The 14,242-nt window shown below is 50.3% G+C and overlaps 1 protein-coding gene across 1 annotated transcript; it reads right to left on the reverse strand.

Annotated features, from left to right (window-relative positions):
* Positions 1–216: 216 nt before the first annotated feature.
* On the reverse strand, positions 217–3,298 carry Hoxb4 (homeobox B4). The gene is made up of 2 exons (XM_032911641.1): positions 2,601–3,298; positions 217–1,788 (listed from the first exon to the last, which is right to left on the reverse strand). Exons 1-2 carry the CDS (start codon positions 3,052–3,054, stop codon positions 1,490–1,492), a joined length of 753 nt encoding a protein of 250 aa, XP_032767532.1. The 5' UTR covers positions 3,055–3,298; the 3' UTR covers positions 217–1,489.
* Positions 3,299–14,242: the final 10,944 nt, after the last annotated feature.

Consider the following 14,242-nt stretch of genomic DNA (forward strand, 5'->3'; position numbering starts at 1 on the left):
GAAAGAAAGAAAGAAAGAAAGAAAGAAAAAAAGAAAAAAGAAAGAAAGAAAGAAAGAGAGAGAGAGAGAGAGAGAGAGAAAGGAGAAGAGAAGAGAAGAGAAGAGAGAAAACAAACTTAATTCTAAGGCCATACCCACTAGGGTGCTTGACAGATACACTGGGGGGGGGTCGCTTGTTCACACCCTTAACTTCAACATTCCAACAAAACCACGATGTGATGGTCACGAGAAACCAAACATTTATTTCTGTTGTCACTCTGTACAGGACACAAATTTTCACACCAACAAAAGGTTCTAGGCTCAGGCAGCCCCAGAGGTAGGAAGGGGCCTGGTTTGGAATGTCAGAAAGAGAACAGGAGAGAGGACACACACGACATAAAATAATAATAATAATATTAATAATAATAATAATAAACGGTGCAACAATGATAACAACGGGAGAGGATTCTGCAACATTGTCCTTCCAGAGTAGGAGGGCCACAGCATTTGATTTCCTAATTTCACATTCATTTGTAACCTAAGAGAAGGCCTGGGCTCTACTACTGTGAACTGCCCAGCTCCCAGAACTCAACTGCCCCTCACCCTGCCAGGCCTGGCTGGACCTTCTAGCAGAAGACTCTCTTGGGTGTCTTTCTTTCTCTCTTTCTTTCTTTCTTTCTTTCTTTCTTTCTTTCTTTCTTTCTTTCTTTATTTATTTATTTATTTCTTGGGTTCAGATTTGGGAACCCACATTGTGCAGACCACCCCTCGCTTCCCTTCTTTTTCCCCTTCTAAGTCTATGGTGGAAGGGAGGGGAGCGGTCTTCCCACCCCCACCCCAAAGTGGGCACAGACAGGGAGGAAAGTTATGTGTGTGTGTGTGTGTGTGTGTGTTACCGTGGCCAAAACACTGTGCTATCTGGCAGTCTGAGGGTGCATTCGCTGGGTGTCAGGAGTAAGGGACAAAGAAAGAAAATCCAGGCTGTGGTCCAGCAGCGGCAGCAGCAAAGGCAGCGGCAGCGGCCGAGCCGGCCTCATTTGTTAGCCAAGTGTCGAGGTAATGGTCGCCACCGAAGCTCGTCTTCTCCTCGGCGGAGTAAACAAGACAGATGGGCCGAGGCCTGGCATGACTAAAGATGAAACGTGGATCCATCTTCACCAAAGCTGAAAGCCAGGCGCAAAAGCCTCTCCATTTCTCTTCTGTCTTTTCCTTTCTTCCTTTTCTTTCTTTCTTCTTTTTTCTTTTCTTTCTCTCTCTCTCTCTTTTTAAGGAAGAAAGCAAGAGACTCGAATCTTGCTTCCGGAGGACTTTACCCGGCTCCCTATTGTCGTTTCTATAAATAAGGCTTCCCTACCCCCCTTCTCTGCGTTTATTCCTTATAGATAAAGTGGGGGTAGGGTAGATAGGTTTTTCTGGGCTCAAGCCTGGGGACCCTCCCATACCCCGCATACCCCCTTCGGTGTTCGCTGTCCCCCCCGCCCCCCAAGTTCGAGTTCCTGCTTGGGGGGCACTAGAGCGCAGGGGGGCCTCCGTTGGGCCGGCCAGGGGGGCCTCCGGCTGCGCCCGCGGTACCACCCGAGCGGATCTTGGTGTTGGGCAACTTGTGGTCTTTTTTCCACTTCATGCGCCGATTCTGGAACCAGATCTTGATCTGGCGCTCGGACAGGCAGAGCGCGTGGGCAATCTCCACCCTCCGGCGTCGCGTCAGGTAGCGATTGTAGTGAAACTCCTTCTCCAGTTCCAGGACCTGCTGGCGAGTGTAGGCGGTCCGGGAGCGCTTGGGCTCCCCGCCGGCGTAATTGGGGTTTACTGGACACACACAGAGAGAGGGAGAAAGAGAAAGTTTTATTGCCCCCGAAAGGGAGGAGGGAAAACCCTTTCTTTCTTCCAGCTAACACCAAGCCTCCAGCCCCCACTACCTCATCTTGGAGGGAGGCCATCGAAAAAGGAAGGCATTGGGACACACAGAAAAGAAAAAACCTCAAACTTTTGGAGGGCTGTGTTGTTGTCCTTGTTGCCTGGGGGAGGGGGCACTGTGAGGAATCTTGGAAAGATTTTCATCTCACTCTTTGGCCTGAGGACCCCGGGTGAGAGAATGAAGTGTGGGAGTGGGAGGGGTGTTGCCCTAGACCTTTCCGGGGCTTAGTCCCCACCCTCACTGCTCAGATTCCAAGCAGCGCCTTCCCCTCAGTAAAAACTTTTGCCCACTTCTCCAGCCAAGGTACCAGATTGGAAGAAAGGGGGCAAAAAAAAGAAATCCAGGAAGTTGATTCAACTCTCTGCTTAAATACGGATTTCTACCTCCTCCTCCTCCTCCTTCTCCCCTCCTCCCACACCCCTCCCCAACTTCCAACTTTACTGGGACTGCATATCCCTGGCGAAAAAGTCACTGGGAGAATGAAGAAGAGGATGACTTCAAAGGCGCAGGGCCCACTAGGCCATAAAAATTTATGGGCGATGTAATTATGTGGCTCTGAAAACAGGAGACCGTAAATCTCTGGCAATGGCGAGTTTATAGCGGGGACAATTGGCTTCCCCCAGCTCCCTCCCCCACATGCCTTGGAGGTCCCTTCACTGTAAAGCGCCTGGGGTGGGAGGGGAAGGGGTGCCCACGCACTCACCCGTGCTCACGTGAACTTTGCGCATCCAGGGGTAGACGACGGGCTCTTTGCACGCGGAGTGGGACGGGCTGGGATGCAGGGGGTTCTGGGCGCAGGGAGGCGGCGGGGGACTGCTGCTGACCACCTCGCTGCGCTGCCCGGGCTCCGGGAGGAGGGCCCCGGCTGTTGACTGCACGGGAGCCCGAGGGGACAGCCCGGGCGGTGGCGGGGGCGGCGGGGGCGGCGGAGGTGGCGGGGGCCCGGGGTCTCGGCAGGCCGCGTAGCGCTGCACAGTGCACGGCGCCCGGCGCCCAAAGGCCGCCTCCGGCTGGAAGCCGCTCTCTCGCCTCTGGCCGCCGGCGTAGTACCCGGGCGAGTGGTCGCTGGGTAGGTAATCGCTCTGTGAATACTCCTCGCACGGAGGGAACTTGGGGTCGACATAGTTTGAGTTGATCAAAAAGGAACTCATAGCCATTAATTTCTGGGAATTGCCCACAAAATATACTAAAATTTATTCCGACCCCTGACTCGTTTTCCTGTTTCCGAAAGCCCTCCTACTTACTGTCAAGTGAACAAAGTTAGAGGCCCACGTGATCCTCCGAGCCAATGGCCACCCGGCCTGCGATTCCCGGATAAGGAAATCTGCTCACCCGGACCCTACTCCAGCCAAAGAGGTTTATTTTCCCCTTCTCTACCCCTCCCCACCCACCCAACACCAGGATTTACATAGGGCTCCTGAGGGGAGACCCCCTCCTCGCCTTGCTTTCTCCACAGCAGAGAGGGGTGATGAGCTTAGGAAAGAGAGAGCAGGTTAAGATTGGAGGGCCTGTTTTGGAGGGGCTGGATAGAGCCCAATCCCTACATCCCTCAGAAGTTGGGGTTCGGGTGTAACCCTCACCCCTGCCCTACCTAACCTCCAGCAACTGTCCTTTGCCTCCCATAGGGCCCCATTTCCTCCCCAGGATGAGAGGGTGTCTCTGTGTGGGGGTTTAAGTGGTTGGCTGACTAGGGAGCTCCTTCTTGAAATGGGTACCCACTAGGTCAGAGGGGCGCTGAGCTTGGGGCTTCTCATTGCAGCCCGATGGGGAGGGGTAGGAGGTGAGCGAGGAGGCGTCGGGAGCTAGAGGGCGGGTGTGCGGAGGGACTTGTCAGAGATGAATGGAACGGCGAGCGGATCGATAGGAAATTCGCGCACTAATTCGGGGAGACTTCGCCTCCCAAATCTCATTTAGCTGCACTATGAGCTTCGCTGTGTCCGTCAGTCTGTCCTCCTCACCACTCCCTCCCTTTAACCCACAAGGCCCAAGGTCAGAGAAACGGGCTTGACTTCCCGCATTAAAGATACAAGATAGAATGAAACAAGACGTGCAAGTTTCGAAAACCAATTGAATAGTAATTTGCTAATTCCAGATTCATCGAAGCAATGCTAACCACGAGTCCTGAGTGCCGCTAAAGCCGCCGCCTCTGTCAGTGTGGCAGAAAGAAATTTCACATCCTTGAATAATAAGTAAAAGAACCCTCACCGTGATGCCGCCACCAACAACACACGCACAAGAACACCCATGGGTAACTTTACATTTTCAGGACATTTACATCTTGTCTTGAACCCAACGAAATAGCGATCTCCGCATCCGTTTGAAAAGCAAATTTCCTTTGCCTCTGCACACTGCAGGCGCCAGCAATCTTCCCCCCCCCTTAAGATTTCCAATGAAGCCCCCTGGACCCAGAATAAAAGTAGGTAGGTTGGGGCTTGAGGATAAATGTTAAAACACCAGTAACATCAACCTCTTGAGTGAACAGGGACCCAAGCTTCCAGGGGCAGACAGACATGGGGACACCTCAGGTAGATGAGTTTTCTCCCTAATCAGTTGAGGGAGGAAAAGAAAAGGATTCTTCTCGAAGCCAGTCACTGGATTGTCCTCATTTAGAAAACAATCTATTTTTCTTCTGGGAAAGAAAATGAGCGGAGTGTTTATGTCAACTACATATTCCCCTAGATACGAATTTGTGACCACAAAATTCCTTACACAAATTCGGATCTACAGGGTATATACAGAAGACAGACAGGTCTTCTTGGCCCAGGAAATTTCCAGTTCTCTTACTGTCCGTGCGTTCTTCTTTTGGGTGTGATCTGAATGTTTTCATTTTTATTTCGTTTTGTTTTAAATTTGAGCCCTGGGATCAGAAAAAAAAAATCACTGTGGGTCCGTTCTTGGGATTACAAGGGGTTTCAACTTTCTAGTCAAAAAATAAAATAACATAAAATAAAAGCAGCTGTTGGGCAAAGGGACTCGAACCTCGTGGCCGCCTCGCGACTTTCGGTGGCGCATGAATTATTAGATGTAAACATTAGCTAAGCACAAAAGGAGAAAGGGTCATCCCGAGGCTGCCTCGAAGTCAGAATCAGGCCTTTCTGGGTGCCCTCAGCCCCGCCCCTCCCCCATGACTTTTTTTTTTTTTTAAAGAAAAAATACAAAACCCCAAATCGGCTCCTCCCTTGTCCCCACAGCCTTTAGTTTGTGATCAAACGCATATATAGATATTTCCCAAAGCAAAGGGAGGAGGGAGAGGTGTCTGGGTGTGAAGGGGGGTGTAATAAAAGTCCTTTTGGAAAAAGTGAATGGTAAAAAGAGAGGGAAACAGCTGTGAAGAAAAATGCTGGGAGACCCAACAGATGGGCCCCCCCCCATATTTAATGACGGGCAATTCCGTTTACAACCTGAGAAAAAGATCAAAGGCGGTTCATTTCCGAATGAAGGGCAATGAGGAACCATAAAAGTTGCAGCCAGATGATGCTCAGGCCCCTCCCAACCTCACATATCCCCCTGTACCTCCTGGAGGCTGGAATAAGGGGACATCCTCCTAGAGGTGTGAGAAGGACCCCACTACCCACGCCTTATCCCCAGGCAAGGATCCTCTGTCTAGAGGTACACTAACTGGGCCCATCCACCTGCCTGGGTTGCTGGCAGTGAGGTCAAAAGAAGATTCTGGAGTTTCTGAGCGAACGTCCTAAGGCTCCTAGTAACTGATGATTTACTAAACTGAAGAATGAAAACTTGGGCTAGAAGGATCTGGAGCTTAGACCTGGAGAACTGTGACCAGCTGGGGGCAAAGTGTGTCCCACAGAATCTTCCTGGCCACCTCGCTCCCTAGGTTTGCAGGAATACTTTTGTCCTTGCTGACTACATTGCAACACTGTTGGTTTCTGGAACATTCATGAACAAGCCAAACCCCACCCAGGCACACACCAGGAACCCTGGCAGACAGGCAGGAGAACTCCCACCTGCGGGCAACTGGGTCCAGAGACCTCCTTCTTTATTGTTGTTGTTAAACCTCATATATCTAGGCACGGCCATGTTGGCCTCTGGGTTTGGCTTCTAACCCCAATGCCCTCCCAGTAGGCCAGACTCATACTTAACTGGAGAGAGACAGAGAAAACGCATTGTAGTTTTTATCTCCATCAAAGACAGGGTTCAATTTGGTCACCCATAGACAAAGTGTGCTGCTTTGATCCTAGCATCAAGCAAGAACCAAGTCTTCTCAAAAGGCATTTAGAGGTACCCTGGCCCACTTCAATGTCCAGGCCCCTCCCCTCTCCCATATCTCCTGTCCTGCTCAGCTAGCGTCTGTTGGATACCGGTCTAACTCATCTGCCGGTTCAGAGAGCAGCTAGCCTCCACTTTGCTGATCTACACTTAGCAAGGGATGTGGCCCAGGTTTCCAGAGCACCAAGGACAAGGAATAGGGATAGAGAGATGGTAAAAAACTAGGTAAGGTTGAACCTAGGGCCTGAGCACAGAGATTTTCCGCTTTTGCGAACTGGAGAGCCACCACCTGCCCTCCCACCAAGGCGCAGCAACCCCCTTCCACATTCCCTCCCTGTGTAGACGCCAGGGTCAGAAGACAGGATTTATCAGCAACCCCCAGGACAGGTTTCCCCGTAGCTAGAGGCAGCCTCATCTCTCTACGCCTAGAATACCAACAACAATAACCTTAACAATGAAAATACGCAGAGCCAGGGTCTTGTGCACGTTCTGTGCCCTAACTCTCGTGCTCTGGGTCCTTTAAAGGCTACTTGGCCGCCTTCTTCGGGCAGCCACAGGTTGCTAGTGTGACCCCTCACTGCCCAGCCCACCCATTCTCCGCCATCACAGGCCTATCCCCTGCACAGAAAAATCATCCACCTTTTGTAGGCGAGTTGCAAGGAAAACAGAGAGGAACCCGAGGGGCCAAGCTGAGGCCAGTCCCCAGAGGGTCCGGGCACCCCAAGCGAGCTGAGCGTAGCAAGGACCTGAGCCGGCAAGAATACTCACCCAGCCGCTCCCCGCCTGTTTCTAGCCGACCGGCCGGCCGTGGCCCGCTGAGCAACAGCGGAGCTCGCTCCCGTCCACTATTGTGTATCCGGAAAACCGAACCGCGGCTGCGGGCAGAGGAACCACAGGCCCCCTCGGAGGCCGGAAAAAGACTTTTTTTTTTTTTTTTGGTGTGTTTTTGTTTTTGAAGCGCAAGTTTTCGTATTAATCTCATACTTTGGCAGTCTTTGTTAAACAGCTAGGCGCGTCACGAGGCTCTCGAACATTTTAATAATTTTTAGACGCCGTGACCTGCGGTTCACCCCTCTCCGGGCCTCCCCCACGAGCAGGCAGTTACTATAATATGCTCACGCAGTTCGCTCGGTCATATTGAATTTTGCGCAGGTCATTACTTGGGAGAAAAATGACAGAGCAGGAATTTGATTCAGCTTACCCTTCTCGAGTTCTACATTTCTCTTTCCCCCCCACCCAACCCCACCCCAAAAAGTCTCCATTCCAATGCGATTCAGGCTGCTCCGCCCTTGCTTTGATTTTTCCATCATTCCAATATTTTTGCGAGCTCCGGTTCCCAGCGCTGAGAGCAAGACCGTGTGATTCCCTTGGAGGGAATCCTTCTGAGGCCTGAGCACTAAGTAACTATGTTGGCACCCGCACCTGAAGGGCAGAGGGTGTGTCATTGGGCATCTAACATCTAAACCCTAGAAAGCAGGCCTCAGCCAAGGGTTTCCTTCTCCAGGAGGTCTCCTCCCTCAAATGCTTGCACTCTGCAGGGCTTGGGTCAACTGATACCTTTGTGTCCACTCTGTCACCCCAAATGCCAGATACACCGCCACTTCTAAAACTTTGGAGGCCCCAGAGTTCCAGAAATGACTTTTCCACCTCTCTGTGTTTGATCCACAGCAGAGACCATTCGGGAAATCCAGAGCCCTGGGAGATAGGCTGGATTGCTCTGCTTAAGACAGGAAGCTTGAGGACCTGCCTCGCAGAGGCTGTAATTGTCCCTAAAAATAAAATACTCCCCCTCCATGTTCTCATTCATTCAGCAACTCTGATGCCTCGCCCCAGAAATACTGAGGTTTTAAAATCTGGTAGAATGTCAAGGTCTATATTAGCTGTCCCTTTCTCTGTCCCCCCAGCAGACTGGCTGAGATAAGCCAGATGAGTCCTCTTCCACACAGTTTAGGGACCAAGCCTAATGTCAATGCTGGCAGAGTGACTGGCAGTGGTATGGATGGGACAGGTTGGAAAAGTCCTCTCTAAAACAGCCAATTGGGTGTGGGTTAGCAGAAGTCGCCCTTCCCTTCTTGAAACCTTTTTAGCTTGGAACTTCGGACCACTCCGAGTCTATTACAGATGTTTTAATTTTGCCAACATTTTCTTCTGAGAGGAAGGCAAATGAAACTTAGGAGAGAACCAAACAAAATAGATTCTCCACTTGACGTTGTGGCCTCTCCTCCTCAGGACTCAAGAATTCCCCTCTGGACCCCCCCCCAGCCCAGCGAACTTCACTTGAGAACGAAGTGAAAATAGAATTCCAAACACCTTTTAGTTGGGGTGGGGGGGACCCTAGGGTTAAATTGATGTGAGGTGTGCTATTAACCTTTTATTCCTGATTGGCTTTATTTCAAAAGTCACCTTTACGAAGGCTCTCAGGTTTTCTCCACTGCAGAAGGACAAACACCCACAGTACATCTCCTAAAGCAAACGTTTAGAAGAGACTGAGATGACATCTTACAATGCAATAGTCGTTTAAAGACTGAAATAGCCATGGGCTTTGTTATTATCTCGGCCTCTAGGAAGCATTTTACTTATGAACTAAGCTTAATGCATATACTGAGGGTTCATCTCAGGTCGCCTGTTTCAACTCCAGTTACAAAGATCTTCAAGAGAGCACTGGGTATTTTTCCATCACACTTGCCCTCCCTCCTTCAAAGAGGGAGAGAGGGAATCCGGATGAACATCCAAATGGAGGCTTGGGAGAGAATGGGAGGGCAAACTACCCCCTGGTTCTTAAGCATGACATTGAAAGGAAAGGATTGGGAATTAAAACAAACAAACAAACAAACAAGCAAAGAAACAAAAAACTCTAGCACTGACCCAAAGTCTTGAACGCAGCTACCTGCAGCTAATCTAGGAACTAAGGATCTGGAAAAACAGGGGACATCTTTGGGGTGGGTGAGGAACCTGCTGTTTGTCCCCTTTAGGGCGAGCAGAGTGGGACTGCTGTTGGCTGGCAAGAATCAAGCCTTCACCTTGGAAGCCTTCTTTTGGCCCTGCCAAACATCCTGCAAGGACGTGTGGGTAATTGGATTTTTTAAATGTGTGCGGCTGGGTAGGTTTTAATTAAATTTTATATGGTGACTCAAAGGTTATTTTTGGGAGAGAAAATTGCGTGGAGGATTCGCCACACCCCGGAGCGCTGTCTTTTGTGCAGCCCTCCACCAACGGCCTCACGGTTTTTGCAGAATAGTTTCTTCCTTCCTCAGTTTCCCCTCCCTCAAATATCTACCTTTCCCCCCATCTCATTTCTGCAGCCTCCACCCCTTCCAGCCCACTCTCCTTCCTTACCTCCATGCTCATGCTCTCTCTTCTCTCTTCACACATACAGCCCCCTCCCCCTCTCCCACCCCGCCCCCGCCGCTAGACGCCTGGGCCGCCGGGATCACGCATGCACGTAAACTTTTGACCCTCCAACTTTGCGACCTCTCTGGCAATAACACAGGCCACACAGCTCTGGGTCTGTGAGTACTGCAGAAACCAAAGAGCAAAACACCTTCCTTGTCCCTCTCCTTTGGTCACCTTGCGCACCCCACCCCAAGAAAGAGCTTTTAGGTTTTTCAATAACTCCTGGGGGTGGGGGTGGGGAGAAGCACGGACCCCACTTCTTGTAGTTTCTTAGGTCTCTTTGGTTGGGATGCCAGCCAGGGCTTTTGTCCACCCACCCTCCTTTCTGAAAGAATGAGGCTGTGTGTGGTTCCTGAGAGAGGGGCCTATGGGACCAGCAGAATGGACTGACCTGAAGAAGAGTGGATTCTAAAGTGAAGAATGGAAAAGACTGGAAAGGGCTTGAAGCAGGGCTTTCTTGGGATCAGGGGAGTCTACAGTGCCCTTAGGGGTGGAAGGAGAGCTAAGTCCCAACAATGTAGACCCAGCGGGGCCCGGGGCCACCTTGAGCGGTCGCTCTCTAGCGTCTCCAAGACCCCAGCCTGGCTGTGAACTTGGTCTAAGGCGGACTCTACTGGCAGACCCGGGAAGTTACAGCCTCTGCCTCCCGGCCAGCGCAGCAGCCCTGCAGTGGACCAGAGCGCTTTCGGTTTCCCATCTGCCCAAATACCACCTCTCAGGTTCCCATCTGTTGCAGGGAAAGGTTTCATTTCTCCTTCTGTGAGGTCCTTTGGAGTCATTAAGCAAGAAAGAGAGAAAAAAGCGAGAAAAGAGAGAGGAGGGAGGAATAGAGAAAGAGAAAAATAGATGCATAAAATAGATTCCAAATCCCCCAAGAGGCGACTCCCTCACACAGTCATTCTCCCACCACTGGTCTGCTAAGAGCTTGATGCAATGCTGACTGTCCCCCCTTTCACTTAGAGGGTTTTTTTTGGGGGGGGGTGGTATCTGAAGGTTAGGTAAGGCAGCCTCAGGCCTAGAAATTATTCCTTGCTGAATGATTCATCCTACCTGACAGGGATCTAAAGCCATGGATTGCTGCTGCAACCCTAGATGCTGAGCCCCAAGGCCTCGGGGCAACCTGCAGCCACGTGCACTCTGCCCCCAGTCCTTTAAGAGAGGAAGGCAAGAAGAGCCAGGCCTTGGAGCCTTTGACAAGGACAAGACACTGCAAGGTGTTTCCCTTTGTATCCGTCCTCCCTTCTCAACGGATATTAAAAGAGAAGGGAAACAGGAAGGGAGGAAGGTAAGGTAGAAAGGAAATGAAAAGAAAGGAAAGGAAAGGAGAGGAAAGGAAAGGAAAGGAAAGGGAAGGGAAGGGAAGGGAAGAGGAGAGAGAAAACTTGAGAAGCATTATGTACTGGACCCCAGGTTCCCAAATGACCTGGCATTTGATCCTATCTAAGACTTTAAACCACTACTGCTTCCACTTGGAGCTCCTAATCCAGGGAATTCTCAATGAATTCGTCTAAAGAAAGCAGGAAAGATAACCTAAACTTGTACGCATACCCGGGCACAGCATGACCTTCAAGTGGCTGATGTGGGTAGTGTGGCTGGCTGCGGGTAATGTATGCGGCAGAGGCTTGGAGCCCCATGTAGGCCGGCGCGCGCACCCCTCCACCCCCGTCTGCTGACCTCTGTGTGATCCCGGACTCTATGAATTATTGATGAGATATGAGCGTTGATTTCCCCTTTCAGGATGCAAACTCCATTATATTGTTAAAATGGCGATTTAATCGTTGAGAATAGCTTTGGTGTGGGTTTTTTCCCCCAACTCATTTGCGCCTCCTTCCTTTTCATTTAACTCTCTTAATTAAATCCTTTAACAGATTTTAATCACTTTTTGGAGCGAAGAGTAGAAGTAAAAGGAAGGCCACAGCACGGACAACAAATGGGACAGTAAAAGGACCACTCAAAACAATCCTGGAAGCCATCGGGAAGCTACTACCCTTTGGGAAGTTGATAGGAACATGGGGAGGGCTGTTAATGCCTCTTAAAAGATGGCTTTGGGAACCTCTACCAGAGACAGCATCCGAAAGCTAGAAAGCTAACAAGGCAGAACTGAACAAGGAAGATACATAGATTTTGAGGGAGTCCAACCGCAGCAACCGAGTCAGGCTTACCCCTTGCTGAAGTCCAAGGACTTTGAGCTTGGGAGGGCCACAGGATTCTCGTGGGCAGCAACTCTTCCTATCTGGGCCTCAGGGACACTTAGGGAGAAATGTCCTTTCTCCATAAAGGGTCCCCACTGCTCCCCTCCCCCTCCCCAAACAGCTCAGTTTCCATGTGGTGTCTGGGTTAATTAATATGGATGTGTAACTGCACTGCCACAATCGATAACCTTGCTGTGGGCAGATCCCAGCCCCAAAATCCAATTACTCTAAAATCCTCCAAAAAAAAAAAATGAATAAAGTGACTAGTAGTGCCTACTCCTAAATATGGAGGAGGGGAGATTCTTATTAGCCCTGTCTTCTCAGGTCGGCCCTGTAGATCCAGGCTGGGGTATTTATATTCAAGGAGAACAGTCCCAGGAAGGAACTAAATTCAGGGATATGTCTTTTCCTTTTGCTTCAATGCTTGGCTTCTGTCCCAGCATCCAGATCCCAGGGATAAAAGAATCAAACAGGGGGAAAGAAACTGGCTTTTGGGTCCCTGGTTCTGCCCTCTCATCCCCCAGTGAAGAACCTCTCACGGCCAAGGAAGGGTTAAGTGTCCCTGCTGCAGTTATGGAGAGGAAGCTGATGAAATATGGGCCCTTGGAACTCCAGGCTAGGCCAGCTTTCCTGTTTACACTTCTTCATACTTCCTCCCACCCCCGTGGCCACAGAGAAACAAAACAAAACAAGCAATCAAATAAAACAAAACAAAATCAAATTGTCCTCCGAGTGGAGGCCAGGCTGGGCTCTGCCCCTAGGGCAGACGATTTGCCTAGAGGGTGCTGGCTCCGTTTGTGGCTCCAAAGTTGAGGCCTAGTGGGGCGGGAAGAGGAAACAGTAGGAGAGGAGAGAGAGAAGAGAACTGGGGCAGTAAGGCAGCATTTTCACAGAGGAAATGGAGAGAGGGTGAGGGTGGAAGAGAGGAAGAATGAGGAAAGGGGGGAGAGGGGAAAAGAAGAGAGGAGAAGAGAGGGCAGAAGCAACGTAAGTCTAGGGCAAGGAGAGTCCTTTATACCCATCTAGACACCTTATTCTCTTCCCCAACTTGCCCAGGCTACAGGTCAGAGAGCAGATGCCCCAGAAAAAACCAAGCTGCGGGAAGAGAAAGCTCGCTCCCCCCCCCCCCAGATCTGCTTAGAGTCATAAGAGACCTTCCAAGGGGTTTATCTCTGAAGGCAAAGTAGGCATCTGTGGCCAGGATTGTTTTTTGCCATTCTGAAAAATCTATTCAAACATGCTTCATAGATGTCTCAAGGCTGCTGGCCTTGAACACTCTACCGGAGTTCGTAAAACTGACATGCAAAGTGGGGGGAAAGGGGGAGGACATTTTTCAGAGCCAAGCCTAGTTATCTGGAGTTTCAGGACCCTGAGAAGGATCTGGAAAGCAAGATAGACTGAGGCCAGAAGCTGGGAAAAAGGATTCCCGTGGAAGCCCTAGGTTAGACTCTGCGAGCCTCCCCTGCACTTCTTTGAACTGCTTTGAAGCCTTCAGAAGCCAAGCCTCCAAAGCGTATTCATATTTTAAGTGTTGCTGGGATCCTTTGATCCTTTGGGAGGGGAAAAGAGTGCCCTTTACAAGGGGTGTAAATGTCCATCGTTCTCTCCGAGAGATGCATCTTTAAGCCAGGGTGAGGATCCCAAGCCTGTGGTCTCTTTCCTCTGATCCTACAGCCCACTGAGGCTCTCCAATAATTTTGGGTGTGGGCAAGGGATAGTGGGCTCAAAAACAAAAACAAAACAAAACAAAAAACGGAGAAAGAACAAGGGATAGAACAAGAAGAGCTAGAGTATCACTATTTCCTCAATGGGGGACAGGGAAACCCTGTGGCCCTTCTTTGTCAGAGATCGCAAGCCTTCCAAAGGTCCTGTTTTAGGAATTATCCACCAGCGTTGGTGAACCTAGAGACAGTGACCTTTCAGGAAGCAGGACCACCAGTCATTGGTCCCAGAGATCTTAATTAAAGGTATGGAGGAAATACATCCATTGGATTTGTAAGAGGATTTTTAGCTTTTAGAAGAAGGCTGACTTTTCCTTAGAAAACAAGGTTGGGGGGGGGTGTGCAAATTTGGAAATCCCTCTGATTTGCGGTGCTACACAACAAAGAGGGCATTCAGAGCCTGGAGAGTGCAGAAGAGGAAAGAGAAAGAATAACACCTTGGTCTCTTTGGAAACCTGTGTTCCTGGGCAGGCTGTATTTGTAGCAGGCTGGGTAGACATACCCATGTCTTCCAGACCTGGAGAGAAGCTCTCCTCTTTCACACTCATGGTTGGGGAATTAGGTTTGGAACTGAAGGCTATGAACCACCACTCCCTCCCCAATCTGCTCCTCACTTTGCCTCCAGCTCCCAAAGAAATCAATGAGACCAACAGGCTGAAGTTGGGTGTAAAAAACACTGAGTCCCCGCATTCTAGATAACCCTGGGAAGACCGTCGAGAGTGCAGGAATTGCTTTTATGGGGAACAGACATTAAAAACCCAGAGAACATTTGGGGATGAGGTAGCCCACAGCAGCCGCCTTCCCTGGTCCTT

Source organism: Rattus rattus, chromosome 9, assembly GCF_011064425.1.
Source record: "Rattus rattus isolate New Zealand chromosome 9, Rrattus_CSIRO_v1, whole genome shotgun sequence".
Lineage (NCBI taxonomy): Eukaryota > Metazoa > Chordata > Mammalia > Rodentia > Muridae > Rattus > Rattus rattus.

What these genes read in the sequence shown, in the direction of transcription:
- Hoxb4 (XM_032911641.1), bottom strand. Translation starts at nt 3,054, where the DNA reads ATGGCTATGAGTTCCTTTTTGATCAACTCAAACTATGTCGACCCCAAG. An exon ending in CAAAGTTCACGTGAGCACGG is followed by an intron (nt 1,789 to 2,600) that starts GTGAGTGCGTGG and finishes GTGTGTGTCCAG; the next exon opens with TAAACCCCAATTACGCCGGC.